The 20,000-nt window shown below is 40.4% G+C and overlaps 1 protein-coding gene across 1 annotated transcript in view; it reads right to left on the reverse strand.

Moving 5' to 3' along the window:
* Positions 1-18,943, reverse strand: part of CHPT1 (choline phosphotransferase 1) — a 29,610-nt gene extending 10,667 nt beyond the window's left edge. Inside the window, exons 1-4 of the mRNA XM_026499809.4 lie at positions 18,458-18,943; positions 5,246-5,393; positions 4,818-4,959; positions 1,081-1,165 (exon numbers count right to left, since the gene is read on the reverse strand). Coding sequence (XP_026355594.1) covers positions 1,081-1,165; positions 4,818-4,959; positions 5,246-5,393; positions 18,458-18,730 — 648 coding nt within the window. The 5' untranslated portion in view covers positions 18,731-18,943. The remainder of the gene's footprint in view (positions 1-1,080; positions 1,166-4,817; positions 4,960-5,245; positions 5,394-18,457) is intronic.
* Between the last annotated feature and the right edge of the window lie 1,057 nt (positions 18,944-20,000).

Raw genomic sequence — 20,000 nt, forward strand, 5'->3', positions numbered from 1 at the left:
CCTCCATGTCTTTTCATGTCTTGATAGTGCTTTCTTTTTAACACTGAATAATATTCCATTGCCTGCATGTACCATAATTTATCCATTCACCTACTGAAGGACATCTTGGTTGCTTCCAAGTTTTGGCAATTATGAATAAAGCCGCTGTAAACATCCGAGTTCAGGTTTTTGTGTGGACATAAGTTTTCCGCTTATTTGGGTAAATATCAAGGAGCACAGTCGCTGGATCCTATGGTAAGAGTATGTTTAGTTTTCTATCTCTTACTATTTTTACTGGAGGTATATATCTGAGTGATTAAAAACACAGAGTTTGGAATCAGTCTTCTTAATTCCAGTACTTACTAGCTATGTGTCCTTGGACAAATTACTTAATTATTCTAAGACTTACTTATAAAACAGAATAATGATAGTATCTATTTCATAGGGTCTGAGGGTCAGATAAAACAGTGATAGTAAATTGTGGGAACATAAGGTGTTCAATAAATGTTAGTTGTTGGCTGTTGATATTATCCTTATTATTCTTAACTCTATGGGCATAAGGTTGTGAGTCAGCCAGTGTTATGGACTTGGGTTGTAGAGACAGAATAATTTATTTCTTCATAAATTCTCTTTCTATGCAAAGCATGGATTTGTGACAGTGGCCTCCTGAGAGTTAACTTTTTTCAGAATACTGAGGCCAATCAAGCAGAAAATAAAAACTCCCTAATATGGGAAACTTTACCTCACAGATTATAAAAAATACAAATTATTAACTTTTCTTTCCTATATTGAGGGACAAGTTTTAAACATAAAATATTTTACTGAATTTACTATTTTATATATCTATTTTATGAGATAAATTTTAGTCTGGAAAAGGTAGTTCAACTAGTGTGTTAAAATTTTGTATTAGGGTAATGGGGTCATTTTCTTCTATGCAGTAATACATTCATGCATAGGGGAAAATGCCAAAATAAGGTACATAGGATAGTAAAATTTTAAAATGAAGAAAAAAGGTTAAGAAGTGGTATGCCTATTAATATACAATGCCAATTCTGAATATTGGTACAGTACTTAGATATAAATTTAAATACGCAGCTTTACCGTAGAGTCCCACATCGCTGCTCCTCCAAATGTAGACAGCACAAAGACCGTGACTAAAGCTAACTGGATTTCAGTTACATCCACTCTAAAGAGAAAGGGCGAAGAATAGAAAGGGTATCTGTAAATAAAATTCCTGAATGTGAAAGTCAGTTAACCATATGTTAAATATCAAAGATGTAAGAATCTTTATAGGCTGAGCTTATATTGCCCTTTAGTTCCATCACTGAATTATCAATTTACACATTAAGTGAAAAGCCCACTGAACAACATGTGCTCACACGTAGGTAGACATTCGGATATGCACAGGGGGGAAAAGCTTGTATAGCATGTATAAAATTGCTGAGAGCAGTTATCATTGAGATTACAGAAGGATTTTACTTTCTACTTTATGTACTTCTTTAAAGTTTGAATTTTTAAATAATAATCATGTATTACTCCTGTGATGAGGAGAAATTATAATAATATAAAAACAACCAGATGACTTAAGACAAATTCTTAAATACTCCCAAGTGAATTTCACTTAAAAAGTAGGGAAAATTCAAGCAGCTTTCCTTATCAGGTTACTAACGGTCACTACAGTTTTTTGGTTTCCACAGACATTTTTCCCCTAATATATGAACATGCTTAAGTTTCTTTTTTTTAAAAAACCCACTAAACCAACCAACATTAGTCTCTAGTCTGCATTCCCTGAAGCTATAGACTCTTCTTCTCCTTTGCTCCATAGACAGGCTAACTGAAAAGCAGTCTATATTTGTAATTTCCTCCTCTCATGTTTGCTACTTAATCCACTGCAGTCTGGTCTTTGGCCCCATTCTACTAAAATTGTCTAAGGTAAACTATGACTTTCAACTTGTCAAATCTAAGGGATACATTTAATACCTCAGGTAACTTCTCTGCAATATTTAAAATGCTGATCATTCCCTCTTTTGTAAAATGTTTTGCTATGTTCTTATTTATTCCATGCTCTCTCCTGATTCTACCTTGCTGGAAGCTCTTCTCAGGCTCCTTCCTAGACTGCTGCTTCTTCCACATCTTAAATGCTCCTATTTCCAGAATTCCATTTTTTCTCCTTTTAGATTTTCTGAACAACTATATCCGTACTTAGATTACCATCTACAGGCTAAGGACCTCAAAATCCCTATCTCCAAATCCACATCTTTTTTTTCTGCTGAGCTCCAGATTTTTACATCCATCTATTTGACATCTCTGCTTGGATGCCCTGGAGTCTTCAGATGCTAGAGGAATACTTACTGCTCTGCAAATATAAGATATGTAGCAATTATGTGACAAAATAAAACCAGACAGGGAAGAAAAGATTTACAGACTAAGTTACTTTGGGGGCAGTTAGTAGGAGAAGGTGAACTGAATATTAACCCACAAATAGAAGGAAAATACAAAAAATGATATCCAGTATTTGTAAGATCAGTGGCAGGCAAACCAAGGCCTCCAGGCTGCAAGTTAGTTGAAAAAGGTAAATACAATAAAATAACATGTAATACTTTGTACAGAAAAAGGAAGAAAGGTACTAACATTTACTGAGCATCTATTATGAGTCTTATCAGCTATACATTATCCCAATAAATTATTTTTTGGAGAGGGAAACTGAAATGATTTTTCCATGCCTATAGTGGAACAGCTGAATATTGCCACAGGAAAATGACTCAGAGCCAGCACTCTTCCTACTACACTTATGAGTCATTATCAAAGTTCTGTGCTCTTTTTACAGTAACAGGAGTAGAATGACATTAAATTATCCATAATTTTCCTAGGTTATGACTAGTGACCAGAAGCAACTAGGAAAGCTGGTAGGGATTACAGAACAAGCTCCCTCTCAATGAATGATCCAAATGAGGACTGAGCTAGGAACCTTGGTTTCACATATGCGTCATTCATACCACAGATTTTAAATTAACTCAAAGCTTCATTCTCCCTCTCTGCCTTTTAAGGATAAACCAAATAAATGACAATTCTTGAGTCTGGAAAAAAAAAAAGCTGAAAGTTCAGATATGATAAAAAAAAAGAATACAATCACTCACCAAATACTTAAACATCTGAACTGCGAAGGAACAGCTGAAGCTTGAAAAATATATTAGACAAATAAAAGAATATTCTGTATAACACTTTACAAACTTAGAGAACTCAATAATGGGTCCAAGTTTTTAAAGTTTGGATCCAAAAAAGATTTTAAAGGATATCCTTAATCCCCAAACTGGTATCACGGAGGACAATCTACAACAGTGTTGTTCAAAATGTGGCACAAGGTTCGTAACCAGTTTGCAATGAGATAGGTACAGAAACTGAGAGTAAGCATTTCAAAACTTTTATGGTAACGTGACAGAGTAATTTTGTATTTGTTGTATTCAGTACTGAGGACTGCATTTTGTCAGTTGGTTTTTGTTTTTTATTTTTAAACTGCAAATTATTAGTCCACCATGGATTGAGGGTAGGGGCAGAAACTAGTCCTTTACCATAATGTTTTTTGAGAAATGAACCTAATACCATATGGAAATTCTCATGCTTTTGAAATAAAAGAAAATTAACACCAAGTCTAAATGTTCACACGTAAGTAACAAAATAGCATATGATACAAGTAAACATTGGCCTTGGTTTAGGTTTTAAAATTAAGCTTTAAGCACTGCTTTATAGAACTGCACAAGGTACTTGCTACAGGAGAACAAACATGCTATAAATAAGATATGCCTTATCTCACATGGCAAACATTAATATAGAGACAGATTTTAACTGTAATCCTATACCGTGCTAAGGAAAATATTAATTAATGTGTCACTGATTTACTAAAAAAAATCTTTAACAGTTGAAAATTGTAGTTAAAAATACTTATTAATATTTTATAGTTTAAATAATCTAATTCAAGGTAATAAATTCATATTTGCACTGAAATCCACATATTTTCAAAAGATAAAACATATAACAATGAAAATATCCACAAGTAAAAGAGAATAGTATTTCTATTTCTCTTCTGTATTCCAATAATATAAATACTATAAAAATTAAGCCTCTCGACAGATGAACAAATAAAGAAGATATGAGAGACACACACACACGGGAATATTACTCAGCCATAAAAAAGAACAAAATCTTGACATTTGCAACAACATGGATAGAGCTAGAGGGTAAAATGCTAAGTGAAAGAGGTGAGTCAGAGAAAGACAAATACCATACAGTTTCACTCATACGTTGAATTTAAGATATATATCATCTAATGTTTAGCTTTAACATTTTCAAGGTGCTTTTACATTATCTCACCAATTGCCTACCACAACTGAAGAGTCTCACAATTACCTATTTTTGGTGACTGATGTAATGGGTACCCCTTTTTGGGCACATGAAGATTTGACCAAAAAGGACCTTTAGATTCTGTATTTCATTATTTTATTATATAAGTCAAACGCTGTTTACTTAAGTACTGCATATTCTTTTTCTATATTATTCAGGTCCCTTATTTCTCTTTCTCCCGTATAATGTAAGCCTGGCTTAGTAAGCTATTAGAAAGTGGAGAAAGGGAGAAAAAATTATTATCAAATATGTAGCTATTTATAACATACGCAATACCTATAAGACTTAAGGTGTAGCATTTATGGATGCTACAGTAAATTAAAAGATAATTTAAATTCCTGATTGAAGCTTTGTCCTCCTTAGGGAGAAATAAAATACAAAAGATTGTGAAAATAAACTGAATTATATTTTAAGATGTACAACTTAAAAAACATACTTACTTTCCAAACCTCAACACGCCTGAAACATAAGTCTGCCAATGAGCACAATAAAACATGAACATCCCAATAAAAGAGCAGAAGAACAACCAGTCAGGATGAGTTCCTAAGCGCACAGCAACTGAAGCTCCAACTGCCATAAATACTGAAAGAAACCAGGTTTAAGAGCCATTAAGAATTAAAAATAACTAATGAAATAACTGCCATGTACTGTTTAGAAATATAGTTTTAAAGTACATAATCTTGGGATTACAACAAGGTACACTAAACGAAATTAATTTTTGAACATACTTTCAAAACATACCATGCAAATTTGCTCCCAAATGTACACCTACCCAAAACATTGACCATTCAAACAGCTCGGTTCATTTTAGTTTTTGAGCCATCAGAAAAAAAAAAGACAGAAAGAAAAAAAACGTTCACTAACTTACCTGTTGAAAGAGAGTCACAACCATGGTCAAAAAGTTCCCCTAAAGGAGAGCAAGAATTTGTTCTTCTGGCTTGTTTCCCATCAATAGCATCCAGTGACTGGTAGATAAAGAGTCCCAGTGCACATAAAAGGTATGTCCAGTATGGTGCCTAAAAATAAATGTGAATAATAAATACTGTTAAATGACAACAACTAGCTTGTTTGAAAAATATCAACCTAAGCCAATTGACATATTTTCTTGTGTTCTCACCTTGTATCCCCTCAGAGTGTTACACCTAACCCTCCTCGTACAGATGAGAACGAAACTGAGAAATCAAACGAACCATTCTAAGTCATCTGGGTAGAGGGACAAAGAGGTCCATATTGTGAGAAGCACAAAATTAAATGAGCAAGGATTAGGATCATGATTTTAGTTCCTAATCCACAGCTCTTTCAATATATTATTTACATATGGCACTAGCTTTGAAATTATTCAGTAAGAATTTGCAATAAAAAAAGATCTTAAAGACAAATCACAGACCTCTGCTTCCATTCATGATGGAGTATCAGGGGACTGGCTCTATTTTCCCACCTTATATAACCAGAAAAGCAATAAAATAAATGAAACAGGTTTTCAGACATTGCAGGCAGTGCAGCACTGTGATCCCTGACAGAGGGAAACAAATGAGGTGAGCCCTATAACTACTACAGCTTCATACCTACAGGCAGTTTTCAGACCACAGTATAGGAATGGGGAACCCGAGCAGAGCCCAGTCATCTTCCTATGTTGAGGAGAAACATAGCAGAATTCAGGAAGGTCAAAGCACCTAGAATTTGTGGAGCACAGGACAAGAGAAAAGAGGACACAAGATTTATGGAAGGGTACCTTTGAGTCTTTGACTGAGAAGTGACCTGTGCCTGAATGAGCTAAAACTATTAACCAAGGCCAGGGAAAGAACACTGAACAGCACAAGGCCACGTAATTCTTGAAGGCCACACAAAGCTGGGAATTTTTCATGTTCCCACCAGGCACAGCAGAAAGACTTTGTAATACCTAGGACACTGGGTAGAGTTCTCAGAAATTATTGCCTTAGCAGTGGGGAGAAAATAGCCTGAGACTAAAGCCCTCCTGAAAGAGTCCTAACAGACATAAAGTCCAGCCTCAAAAGAACCCAACTGATCCTATTTAACTCAACTATAGCCAACACAAAGTACGATATCCTAAAGGGATTAAAAAAAAAAAATCTAGTACCCAAAGATATAAAATTCAATGTTTGGCATCTAATAAAAAATTACCAGTCATGCAAAGAGGCAGAAGATGATCTACAACTAGAAGTAAAATCAATCAATACAATCAGACCCAGGAATGACAGGAAAAAATGGAATTAGATGGAATTAGATGAGGCCCTTCAAAGTTATTATAAATATGCTTCACATGTTCAAGAAGGTGAAGGAAAACATAAGACTAAAGTGAAACCCACAGATATTAAAAAACAGTACTTGAAATGTAAAATATGCTAGATGAAATTAGACAACGCAGAAGAAAAGATCAACAAACATGCAGACTACTGATGGAAACTAAAATGCTGCACAGAAAGAAAAAAGACTACCGATAATTGATCTGGGTATCGGCGACTGGTGGGACAGCAGAAGCAGTCTAACATTTTTATTGGAGTCTCAGGGGAGAGAAGAGAAAAATATTAGAAATAATAGCTGAAAGATTTCCAAATTTGATGAAATTTATAAACTCGCATATCCAAGAAGCTCAACAAACACTAAACAGAATAAATATTTTTTAAAAACCCACCAAGGCACATCATAATCAGAAGCCAGAAGAAAAGAGAAACATTATATACAGAAGTGTAGATAAAACTGACAGAGGAAAGAGTCTGTAAACTTGAAGACAGGTGAATAGAAATGATGCAATTTGAACAAGAGAGAGAAAAAGATTTAAAATGATCATTCTTTTCTTTAAGCACTTTGTATATATACTCTTCTTCCTCACCTATGTGATAGTAGGAATGGTCAACCCAGATTTCTATGTCATAGAGAGGAAGTACAGCAAAATTATTAAGAAGTAGGGTTTTGAAATTAGATCTGTGTTCGAGTCCTTGGCTCTGTCATTTAATAGCCAAGGGACCTTGGGCAAGTCACTTAACCTCTCTAAACTGTGGTTACTCACCTGTAAGATATGAATACTTACAGTTCTATCAGATGAAAAGATTCTTAGACAGTTCTTTATACAGAGCCTGGCACACAGTAAGTGCTCAGTAAAAGCTAGCTATTCTCACTAAATTGTTTTGTATACTTTCAGGCAAATATTTTTAAAATACCAATCTATGTATGGTTTATGGGGGAATTCTACAAATATCCAATCAACCTGCTATCTTGTTCCTCAATTTTTCTAAGTAAATAGACGTTTACTCTGAACTAACTTTAATAAAAGTTTCATCATTTGTTACTACTAGATGCCCAGTATTAATGATTAGGCTACTAATTGCTTAAAAGGACTTATTGAGTCTCTTCCAGTTAAAAGACAAGCAGTGTAAGTTAGAAACAATTGAAGAACAGAAGCAACCTGAGTTATGAATATGCACATAGTCAAAGAAACAATAAGTGTTGGTGAGGATGTGGGGAAGAAGGAAGACTCGTGCACTGTGGGTAGGAATGCAAAATGGTGCAGCCACTGTGAAAAACAGTCTGGAGGTTCCTCAGAAAATTAAAAATAGAACTACCCTACACGATCCAGTAAACACACTATGGGTATTTACCCAAAGAATATGAAAATACTAATTTTAAAATATATATGCACCTGTATGTTTCTTGCAGCATTATTTACAATAGCCAAATTATGGAAGCAGCTCAAGAGTCCACTGGTAGATGAATGAATGAATGAAGATGTGGCACATATACAAGGGAATATTATTCAGCCATAAAAAGAATGAAATCTTGCCATTTGCAACAACATGGATGGAGCTAGAGAGTATAATGCTAAGTGAAATAATCTGAGAAAGACAAATACCATATGATTTCACTCATATGTGGAATTTAAGAATCAAAATAAATGAACAAGGGGGGAAAAGAGACAACCCCAAAAATGGACTCTTAACTGTGGAGAACAAACAGAGGGTTACCAGAGGGGAGGGTGTTGGGGGGATGGGTGAAATAGGTGATAGGGATGAAGGAGTGCACTTGTGATGAGCACTGGGTAAGGTGTAGAATGGCTGAATCATTATATTGTACACCTGAAACTAATATAAGACTGTATGTTGGAATTAAAATAAACAACTTAATAAAAAATGAAAAACTTAAATGTCACATTCAAATCTGATTAGCATGTTTTTAAAGGCTTATCTGCAAACTATGAAACAATTAAGAGGGGACTAAAAACATAATTGAAAATTATTATGACAGTACAAAAGTCGAAAAAGCAAAACAAAACAAATCTTTTTTGAAAGAATACCAAAGTGTTTTGCAGAGAACAATCCCCTTGACTCTTTTCAAACTACTAAGTTCTTACCCGTTTGGTTCCTACTATGAAAAAACCATATTGTTTTAATTTTGATAACCAAAGAAGAGCAAAGCTGTATTTCAAACTATGTAAAATTGGAAATCGAAGTTATTAAAATTTCTGGAATGTCATAAAGTCACTTTTCTTATCTACTTTCCATCAAGTATCTTCCCTCTACATGACAGACTTCTAAAACTACATCTACCTGACAGGTATTCCGTTTCTCCTTTCCATGCACAGAACCTTCTTATACTGAGACACTGGAGCCAAGGGCCATGTTAAAAGCTTAATTCTGACCTCTGATTTGGGAGACTGGCTGCAGGCAAGTTGAAAGGTCAAGGTGTTAATGGAAATCCATACTGAAATAAATCAGGTCACTCCTGGACACCACCGTTGCGGGTTTGGAAAAAGGAAAGGAAGACTGGTTCACTAGTTTAAAACTACTTCATCAGGATACTAGAGGAGCTAAGATTTAGAGCTTAAATAGGTAAAGAGTGCAGGGAATTTGAACGAGAAAAACAGAGAGGAGGTCTCGGCCAAAATGAAGGTTGAGGTCTGGAAAATGCAAGGTTTACTCATGAGTCAGTGACCAGATCCCTGTTTCAGGACCTGAAGATTAACAGGCAATTACAGAGATCAGACTGGAAAGGTAATAACATTATCCTAAACAGTACAACAAAGGGCATTTTTCAGCATTATTTTATTTGTTATGGCAATCCACAGAGACAGGGCAGTTATCATGTTCTTTTTATTAAAGTTGAAAGTAAAACGTAAAGAAGGGGTGATGACATCCCACTGAGACTAGTGGCTAGACCGGGCAAGGTAAGCAGACCCAGGTCTTCTGCCCTGCCCTAGGAGAAGGGGTCCATCATGCCACAGGCTGCAGAGACCTGGATTCTTACTTCACAGACTGCTTTTCCTTCAAACCTGCTGAGAAGCCCTCTCCTGCTCACACAATCCAATTTCAAGTGTAGTGAGCCTGAGGAAATGGCCGTGAGCCACGTGATGCTTGCTTCCTTTTACACCCAGGAAGGCCCACTGGTCCCCGGCACCCAGTTCACTCCTTCCCAGTCTTCCCAAGGCCACAGGGGCCAAACCTATCTTTTCTTTTCCCTGCTGTCATCACCTCTACCCCCTCCTGAAAGCTATTCAGTAGCCTGAAAACTGTCATCTTCTTTTTCTAACCTACATATCTGCAAAACCGGCTCCAGGTTGGAGATCCACTGGCCAGGAACCACAGGAGCCTTCCTTCCAGGAGTCTTCTCAAAACAGGGGTAATTACAGAAGAGACTCCGGGTTGAAGGAGGATCTACAAAAGCCACCCCAACCCATTTCATCTTTTCATGTGAACTTATTTTCAAAAATTGTAAACATAAGCATGGAACAGTCAGGCTTGGATTATGCATTACAAAGTCATAAGCAATTTATCAAAATACTACTATAGAAGGAACCTAATCCGAAAAGTAGAACTTCTCCATGTAATATCAGACTCCTAACAGTTAAAGTTTTAATTCATATAATCTTCGTAGTATCTACTGTATCTTTTAGAATCAGAATTTAACAATATGTCATAGGAAGCTTTCCAGGACAACCATCAATCTTTTAAATGATGACACAGTATTCAATTATGTGGCTGTATCACAATTAAGTAGTAACTTCACTAATGATGAATCTTGCATTTCTTCTTGAAAAGTTATTATGTAAGTTTATTCTAGAAAACAAAATTATTACTAAGAATCAATCATAACCCCTAGTCGTTTAAAAAAACACGAATAAATTTAAATCGCTTTTCAGTTACACCATTAAAAAAGAGCCGTATAAAAGTAAGTTTTGTGGAAATTTTTCTTTTTCGGTTACTTGAATTATAGGTAACCAGAGTTCTGAACCAGGCCATATAGCAATTGTTCTGATTAAAAGTAACTCTGGGTCAGAGAGAACACTCACATATAAACAAATTATTTATCCTCTTCTTTATACGTGGGTCTGAATGAGCACACATGCATCAGAAAAAGGAAGAAAAGACTTAGAAAATGATCAGTGAGCACATTTCTGCTCACTGGACAAACTTCATTTACAAGCTTGGACCTTAAAATACTCGATTTTCTGGAACACATACTTAGGTCTTCTGTAAATGAAAACGCTAGACTAGATAGTCTCCAAGGTCCCATCTTTCATATTAGAATGTAATTCTCTCAAGGGTATGAGGCATGTTGTCTGTTTTTAAAATGTACATGCCACAGAAGCTAAATTACTAGATGATCTAATTGTTCCTTATCAGGTAAAATGGTTTCCAAAGGGAAGAATTCATGCCCTGGGTTGTTCCTGCAGAGAGGTTAGAATTGTGCAGTCTGGGACGCCTGGGTGACTCAGCTGGTTAAGGGTCTGCCTTCAGCTCAGGTTGTGATCTCAAGGTCCTGGGATTGAGTCCTGCATTGGGCTCCCTCTGCTTCTCTGTCTCTCATGAATAAATAAATAAAATCTTTAAAAAAAAAAGAAAAGTGTGCCATCTGGACTCTACCTGCTCCCAGATCCTTGGATCCTTGCTTTCTTCACTAGCTGAGTATGGATGAGTTACTTACCCTCCCAGTGCCACAGTCTCCCTTTACCAAACATGAAAATAATCACTGCTCCTGTCTCACTGTGAAAATCAAAGTATTACACAGAAAGTGTTGAGAAAAGTGCCCAGCATGTGGAAGGAGCTCAGTTAGTTTTACTTATTGTTATTACTGAAACCACAAGGACAATTTTAGATGATTCATGGGTCAACTTTTCATTTTAATAATTAGGTCTTTATTTTAATATATTTTGGAAATATTTTAACATATTTACAAAAGAGCTAGCATAAAAAAAGCTAGCATAGCTATCACATCTATGACTTTATAGATATTAAGGCTGAGAAAGAGTCCACATCTTTTTTTTTTTAAGATTTTATTTATTTGTCAGAGAGAAAGAGCACAAGCAGGGGGAGTGGCAGGCAGAGGGAGAAGCAGGCTCCCCGCTGAGCAAGGAGCCAGATATGGGACTCAATCCCAGGGTCCTGAGATCATGAACTGAGCTCAAGGCAGACGCCACCCAGGGGTCCCTGAGTCCACATCCTTAAAAAGGAAGAGATTTAAAGCTAATATAAAGAAAAATAGTAAATAAAAAATAGTGTGTATATATAGGTAATACACAAAAGTAAAAATCTCCCCAGGGGCGCCTGGGTGGCGCAGTCGTTAAGGGTCTGCCTTCCGCTCAGGGCGTGATCCCAGCGTTCTGGGATCGAGCCCCGTATCAAGCTCTTCCACTGGGAGCCTGCTTCTTCCTTTCCCAGTCCCCCTGCTTGTGTTCCCTCTCTCGCTGGCTGTCTCTGTTAAATAAATTAAATCTTTAAAAAAAAAAACCTCCCCAAATTAAAATCTAGGAAATACTGGAACTGTATAATGCCTATTTATATAAATTTTTAAACTTAAAAAAATTACCTCTGCTTTAAATGGCCTTAAGTGTGAGCTGACACATATGCAAAAGGTATTATATAACCAGTAACAACTGGGTCAGCTGCTAACAGGGAGATTTCAATTACCGAAACAGCAATTGACTTCTCTCTCCCTAAAAACAGAAAGTGCATTTACAAGAAGTAGGAAGAAAGAAAATTAGAAGATGGATCATGCCTATGTGAAAAACTGTAATGCTATGTGGTGTTAAAAAGTGGATTTTTAAAAGAAAATTCACGGCGTTTTTAATCCAACAAATCTGACACTGGTCTAGCCCTACGGTATGATTAAGAGGTTGTGCGCCTGTGGCTGATGGGGCACTTCCTTGTTTGCAGAGGGAGGGTTCCCACCAGAGGCCTGGAAGGCTCCAAGAGCAGTTGGTGGTCAGGAAGGGTAAGGTCATTCTCAGTCACCCATCAGGAAGGGGCCTACGGGCTTACTGGTTTCAACTAGGACCTTCAGGCTTCAGCTCTGGTTACCGGCCAGCATTTGAGAAGAGCAAACCCATTTTCACGAACTGAAGCAGGTTACAAGCCCTGGGGGAAGGAGAGCACGCAGTGTATACAAATGCAGTTTGACCAGCAATTCAGGACCAACGGGCTCTCTCCTGACTTTAGAAATCTGTACTTTGAAAGGTGGCTTTCTTTCTTTTTATATTTTGGGGAACAGTCCTTCCCCCCCAAACCTTTTTTAGTACTTACTAGATTTCTTGTTGAAAATGCCAGTCTCTCACTGTGCTCAAGGGAACAAAAAGGGAGAGGGCTACTAAGAGAATCCCTGGGCCAGTTCCATCATCAGCGTCAACTGTACCGGGTGCTTTCACATCTGCTCTGCTCTTTAATGTTGCAAACCCCAAGTGGTCAGAGCCTAGGCCTGGTCAAAAGTCTAAGGAGGAACAGCCTGTACAATCAAGTATAGAAAAACCATAGAAATCAAAGGGACAAGCCCCACAGTGATTAGTGCAGAAGCTCCTTCCAGACAGGCCTGGGACTGTGGTGAGGCCAGTGAGCCACCTCGGCTTCAGAAGCTGAAGCTGCAACAACGAATGCTGGAGAGGATGTGGAGAAAGAGGATCCCTCTTACACTGTTGGTGGGAGTGCAAGTTGGTAGAGCCACTTTGGAAAACAGTGCAGAGGTCCCTCAAAAAGTTAAAAATAGGGGCGCCTGGGTAGCTCAGTCATTAAGCGTCTGCCTTCGGCTCAGGGCGTGATCCTGGCGTTCTGGGATCCAGCCCCATATCAGGCTTCTCCACTGGGAGCCTGCTTCTTCCTCTCCCACTCCCTCTGCTTGTGTTCCCTCTCTCACTGGCTGTCTCTCTGTCAAATAAATAAAATAAAATCTTAAAAAAAAAAAAGTTAAAAATAGAGCTACCCTATGACCCAGCAATTGCACTACTGGGTATTTACTCCAAAGATACAGACGTAGTGAAGAGAAGGACCATATGCACCCCAATGTTCATAACAGCATTATCCACAATAGCTAAACTGTGGAAGAGGCACCCTTCAACAGACGAATAGATAAAGAAGATGTGGTCCATATATACACAATGGAATATTACTCAGCCATCAGAAAGAACGATTACCCAACATTTGCATCAACATGGATGGAACTGGAGATTATGCTAAGTAAAATAAGTCAAGCCAAGAAAGACAATTATCATATGGTTTCACTCATTTGTGGAACATAAGGAATAGCAGGGAGATCCATAGAAGGAAGGGAAAAATGAAGGGGGAGTGAACAGAAGGGGAAATGAACCACGAGAGACTATGGACTCTGGGAAACAAACTGACAGTTTCAGAGGGGAGGGGGGTGGGGGGATGGGCTAGGCCAGTGATGGGTATTAAGGAGGGCACGTATTCCACGAAGCACTGGGTGTCATACACAAACAGTGAATCATGAAACACTACATCAAAAACTAATGATGTACTGTACGGTGACTGACAAATCATAATTAAAAAAAAAAAAAGAAGCTGAGGCTGCATTTACCCTCAGGGTCAGCGTCCTGCATGTGCCTCAAGTCCTGAGGGCTGAGTGCCTGCTTGCCTCACTTTAGTGCCTTCCCTGCCCTGCTTTCTAGAATTTTCACCTCTGGAATGGAGTTGGGAGTTTATATTTTGTTTCATTAAGAGAGGCTACTCCCTTACAAGAGTCCTACCTTAATAAATGATGCTTGATAAATTACTGAGCTGGTTAAAAGAAAAAAAAGACGGAGATGGGTAATAAAAACGGAAATACAATATTTTGAAGAAACCATCCGAAGGAAAACAATCTGAGTAGGAATCTAAAGATTATTGCCTTTTCTTATTATTTCCCAACAAATAACCCTTTACTTCATAGCGCAAAGGCAACTATAATCTGAATTATTTCCACAGGGAACAAACCATTTCTTAAGGTCTTTCTGAGTTCCTCAGAAAAACCTCCTTTTTGGTTCAACTTTCTATCATCATTAAAATAAATATGTTAATGCCCTCTGACCTGACCCTATGCTAGGCGCCTATTTGCTATAATCAATGACACTAATGTGTCATTGAGGATGTCTTTAGGCTGGAGCCTAAAGAATTAGAATCGAATCACTGGGTTTTCTCGTACACAGATTTAGGAATTGCGTTAAATAAGCTCTAAAGTCCTTCAAACTGTAGACGTCTGTGATTCTACTTCACCATTAGGCAGCAGGGAATGCGGCGCCTACGACGCCATAGGGAGTAGCATTCTGAGAGAACCGCTTCTTCCCGGGGAGGAGGAGGGCAACTCAGTTCCTCTTTTCTCTAGTAGCCCTAACTCTTGCTTATTCTTGTTAAAATTCCCAGGCCAAACAACCGATAAATATTTAATCCAAGACCAGCTTAAACTGAGTAAGGGTGGAAAAACATCATCTCCCAAGATGGCATTCATTCATGCAGGCAATAATTCAGTACATTTACTAAGCCTGTGTTATGCAAGGCACTGCGCAGTACCAGAATGTACAAATGGGCAATCTCTGTCTGAACTGAGGAGTTGGTAGGTTGTCCTGCTCAGTAAGGACACACGTAACCAAAATAAAATGGAGGAGCTCCACAGGAGACCTACAAAGCCCCATGCCTGAAGCATAGTGTCCTGGCTTGGAATCCTGGTCTCCATTTAAAGCTATGGACCCTGGAAGAGGTTAATTTCTCTTCAGCTTCCTAATCTATAAAAAGGGGATAATAATAGTACCACCTCATGAAGTTGTTGAGAAGATTAAATGTGACAATAGGCTAAAGCACCTTGAAATAATGCCTGGTACATAGTTAATACCCAGTAAATGTTGGTTGATATTGTTATTTTTTACTGGAGTTTAGAGGACTGACACTGGAGAAGGAAGAAAAATTCTATAAGGAAGTCGTGTTAGAACTGGGCATTGAGAGATGGAAGCAGGACAGGACAAAGGAAGGGGAAGGAGAAAAGAGAGGGACAAAAAGAAATCCTTGCTATAGCAAGTAGTTCAATTTGGCTGGAGTGGAAATTTCCCTAACGGAAACGGTAGCATGACATGCAGTTCAGAACACCATTGCAGAAAAAAAGAAAAAAGAAAAAAAAAAAAAAAAAAGGAACGCACCCATTGTAGAACTTAATATAAATCATTTGATTTTTTTCTATTAACTTCCCATCATCCCCATTTATATCCTAGAAGTTAACACAGTAGTTAAAAAAAATAGATCGTGTTATTATTCATATAGATATATAGTCAGCATTGCATATATGTAATCTTATATGGGTAGGATTACATCCTATATGGGTACCCAAGCCTCAACATCTAAATTCAAAAACCTTATGCAATCTTATGTATTTTTCCTAACCCTTTCTGGAAGCAATCTGTCAAGCTTGAAAAAGCACTAAGAATTCTTAAGTCTAAGAATCAGAAAACACATTCCAATCCAGGTTAAAGTCACTTAACCTCCGTGCCCCAATTTCCTTTTAATAAAAACATATATACTACTATTACTTCAGGACGGATGGATAGAAGAAATACTAAAATAGCAGAAAGGCCATTCTAGGAAGGGAAAAAACCTGCCAACCTCCTTGCGTGGATATAAAACACAAAGGCAACAATGGATGTGAAAGCACTTTACATACCCCATAAATCTTTTAAAACACAAGGAATTTTTCCTGCATACAACACAGACAAAGGCGGGAACTCTGGACCAGAAGGTGGTGATGTGCTGTGTACACACACACACACACACACACACACACACAGGCTTTGGGGTCAGACCGACTTAGATCTGAGTCCTGTCAGGTCCTATCATTTACTAGCTCTGTGACCTGAAAGCAAAGTAGCTTCAACTGCCACACTTCTTTCCTGCAGTTGCTGGGATTTTATCAAACAGGCACTATGAATCCTATAATGGCTGGTCCCTGCACTGCTTCAGCTTCTTAGAAGCACATGCAGGCGGGTCTAATGACATACATTTCAGAAATTCTTCTCAGTTTCATCTTATTATTTTAACTCTTTTTCCACCTTTTGGGGCCATTCTGATTTTTTCACTTTTTTTTTTTTAAGTGTCTGAGATTCCTGCCCCCCCACCTTTTTTTTTTAATGAGGCTGAGCCTATAAATTAATCATAATTTTACCTCTTCCATCAGGCCCCTCTTGACGCAACTAAACAGAATCTCTTGGACTTGTTTGTTTGCCCTGGTTTTTCTGAGTGCTCAACAAATGGTTCTGAAATTAATGGTATCGAGTTCACAGTTCCACTGGCAATTATCAGAAATGCCCAAGTGCTGTTAGCCAAATTTAGGCCCAATAAAAACTAAATTTTATTATACATTGTCAGGACATTTTTATTAACAGTGATGTTTTTAGTGTGTTGAGTAATATTTTAAATTTGTGGGGCAATCGCCATTTTCTACATTTATCTTCAGGTAAGTATTTGCTCCTCACTGCATCCTTGTGAAATTGGTTTGGCAGGTATGATTTTCTATTTCACACATGGGAAAACTGATCCGCAGGGAAAACCCAAGCCTTCCACTTCTAAACTCAGTGCTACTTCCGTTCTAGCGCACCACCTCTAGGCCTCGAGGAAATTCTGCAAACCGGCTGCAAAAACCAAAAACTAAAGAAACTTACTTTTTTGCAAACAATATGTAAATGAGTAACAATGGAAACATCTGCCAATAACTCATAGGTAATAAACATAACCATCGATTGCCAAGATACGTTTAAGACGCAGGCTCCATTAAATATTTTTTTAATGGACGCATAGTATAAAAGGCATAAATTATTTCCATTGTATTCCTGCTATCCAACCTTAATTTGAGTTAGTTCCCCACAGAACCTATACTCAAATGATTATAAAAGGGATTTCACTATTTGGAGGGCAAAGATAACAAAGCACTGTCACAGAATGTGCAATGTGGTATTTATCTCATGTACTCCACATTAAAGCTGTAAATGCGAGTGAACCCCTCTGTCTCCTATCCTGTCCCCACTGAGCCCACGGGGTGCGGTGCTTCTGATTAACAGTTGTCCAAAGCCCACGGTATTTACTCTTATTTCAGACACATACTCTTATTTCAGACATTAGCATTGCTAATAAAATCTGTCGGCTTTTGTGATCCCTGGGTCGTGATAATAAGGATTATCTCCTTGCTAATACCTTTGTTTTGCATGTCAACGAAGCAAAGAGGAAGTTACCTCTTGGAAGTAACTTATCTTTCATCAGTGCTACCAGTAATTTCAGGATCACTAGCACAACCTTGAGAAACAGACGATTATAAAAATGTCCAAAGGTAGCTCGGGCTTGGCCAACCCTACCGCAAGCCCTGGTGCCGGGCCGGACAGAGATGCGGGCGTTCAGTCCCCAGTGTGCAAAGTAACCGACGGCTTGTCCATCCCACAGCTTGGCACGGGACGGGGTGGAGGCCGGGCAGGCAGGCCCCGGCTCTCAGTGGCCGGGGGGAGGCTGGAGTGGACCCGGGGCTTAGGCAATGACCTTGACGACCCCTCCCCCGCCCGGGGAGGCTCGGGGTGGACCCGGGGCTGGGGTAGCGGCGCGACAGCCTCCAGGTGGCCCGGGGGAGTCTCGGGGCGGACGCGGCGCGGGGCATGGCTGTGTCCGCCCCGGGAGGGTCAGCCGCGCGGGGGTAGCCCCGCTCCCCGGGCGCCTCCAGCGGCGAGACAGCCGCGCACTGGGGCGGGGTTGGGGTGGGGGACGCGGGGTTCCCGGGACAGCAGTTGGGGGTCCCTCCTCCGCGGCCGAGGCGCGGGCCGCAGGCGGGCGGCGGGCCCTACCTCCTCGGTGGCGGTGGGGCAGTAGGAGATGAGCACGAGCGTGGTGAGCAGGTTGACGGCCAGGCCCAGGAGGGTGATGGAGTTGGGGGCCATCCACAGCGGGATCCACTGGAGCAGCCAGGTCCAGTAGATCTGCAGCGGCGGCTCGAGCAGCGAGACGCCTGCCGCGCTGTAGCGGTGCTCCTCCAGCCGCCGCAGCTGCGCCGCGCTCAGCGGCTCGGCCAGCGCCTTCAGCCAGCGCGGCGCCGGCCTGCCCCCGGCGCCCGCCGCCATGGCCGCCTGCGGGCCCCGCCGCTGCGAGGGAGCGCGGCCCGTGCCGGGCGCCAGGGCGGGGAGAAGGTGGAGGGAGGGGCTCGAGGGCCCGGGCCTGCGCTGACCGGGTGGGACTAGCCGGTCGGGCCGGCTCGGGCGAGGTCGAGGTCAGGCCGGGCTGCCCCAGGTCCCGGGGCCCCCGCCCCCAGAGCGGCCGGGCCGCGGGTGCGACCGCGGCCGGGAGGGTGGGGGTGAGGGCGGGGCTTCCGCGGAGGGGACCTAGGGGAGGGGTTGGGTGGAGTCGGGCGAGGTGTCAGGGAGGGTTGGACCGGCTCTCGCAAGCCAGCAGGTCACCACTAGGGTCCCGCAGACAGTAACTTTCTGGTTGGTGTGCCAGGGACCCGACTTCCCCAAGGGGCTGATGCACCTGCCTCTAAGGTTCGATTCTTCTCCTGGGACGTCTGGCAGCGCTCCCGTGATTAAAGACTCGTCCCAGGCTGGGCAGTTAGAGGCTGGTTCCTCTAACGTCTGTTCTCCTAGTGTGGCTGTGCTCTGGCTTTTGGCTAACCACTGCAGGACGACGCTGCGTGCGGAGCCTGGGCAGGAGGGGGAGGGGGTTTTGTGAGAACATGACTTTGCACGTCCTGAGTCGCTGGCCTGATGGCCCCCTCCGTCTGCCCAAAAAGAGGTCCTGCTTGATAAACACACAGCAGAAACAATTCTTCTTCCAACCCTGAGGGCAGGGGCCCTGGCATTAATTAGCTCTAGAGAACGCTCATTGGGGGTTCAAGGTTCAGGGTTCAGAGACCGAGGTGTTGAAACGAAAAATCAGGACTTGGAAACATGCTGACAAGGGGACTGAATGGTTGAAACCCAAATGCCCCCCCCTTTTTTCCAGAGCATCCAATACCAGTAACAGTGGATATTTGTACACGGAGCCTTCTCTGGGGATAGAGGACACAGATCCAGGCAATGTCCTCCCGCTGCAAAGTGGACAAAGCACACTTGCCACACAATGGTAGTTCAGCAGCCCCTTACCTCACAATGCAGCCATTTAGGCAGGGGTCATAAACATATTGCACAGCCTGAGATAAGCCTGCCACTTGCCTTTTTTTCACTTCCTGATTCTGATCTTTATGCAATTTTCTAATAGAACAAGCTCAGAAACTGCTTTCGAGATAGTGTGTTAAGCAACGTCCATCAGCAGATGGAGTTTGTCCCACAGGATTCATTACGACACCTTGGAGTCAGCAAACTACTACCCAGCCCGCCACTTGTTTTAACATAGCCT

Source organism: Ursus arctos, unplaced genomic scaffold (genome assembly GCF_023065955.2).
Source record: "Ursus arctos isolate Adak ecotype North America unplaced genomic scaffold, UrsArc2.0 scaffold_21, whole genome shotgun sequence".
In the NCBI taxonomy this organism is placed as follows: domain Eukaryota; kingdom Metazoa; phylum Chordata; class Mammalia; order Carnivora; family Ursidae; genus Ursus; species Ursus arctos.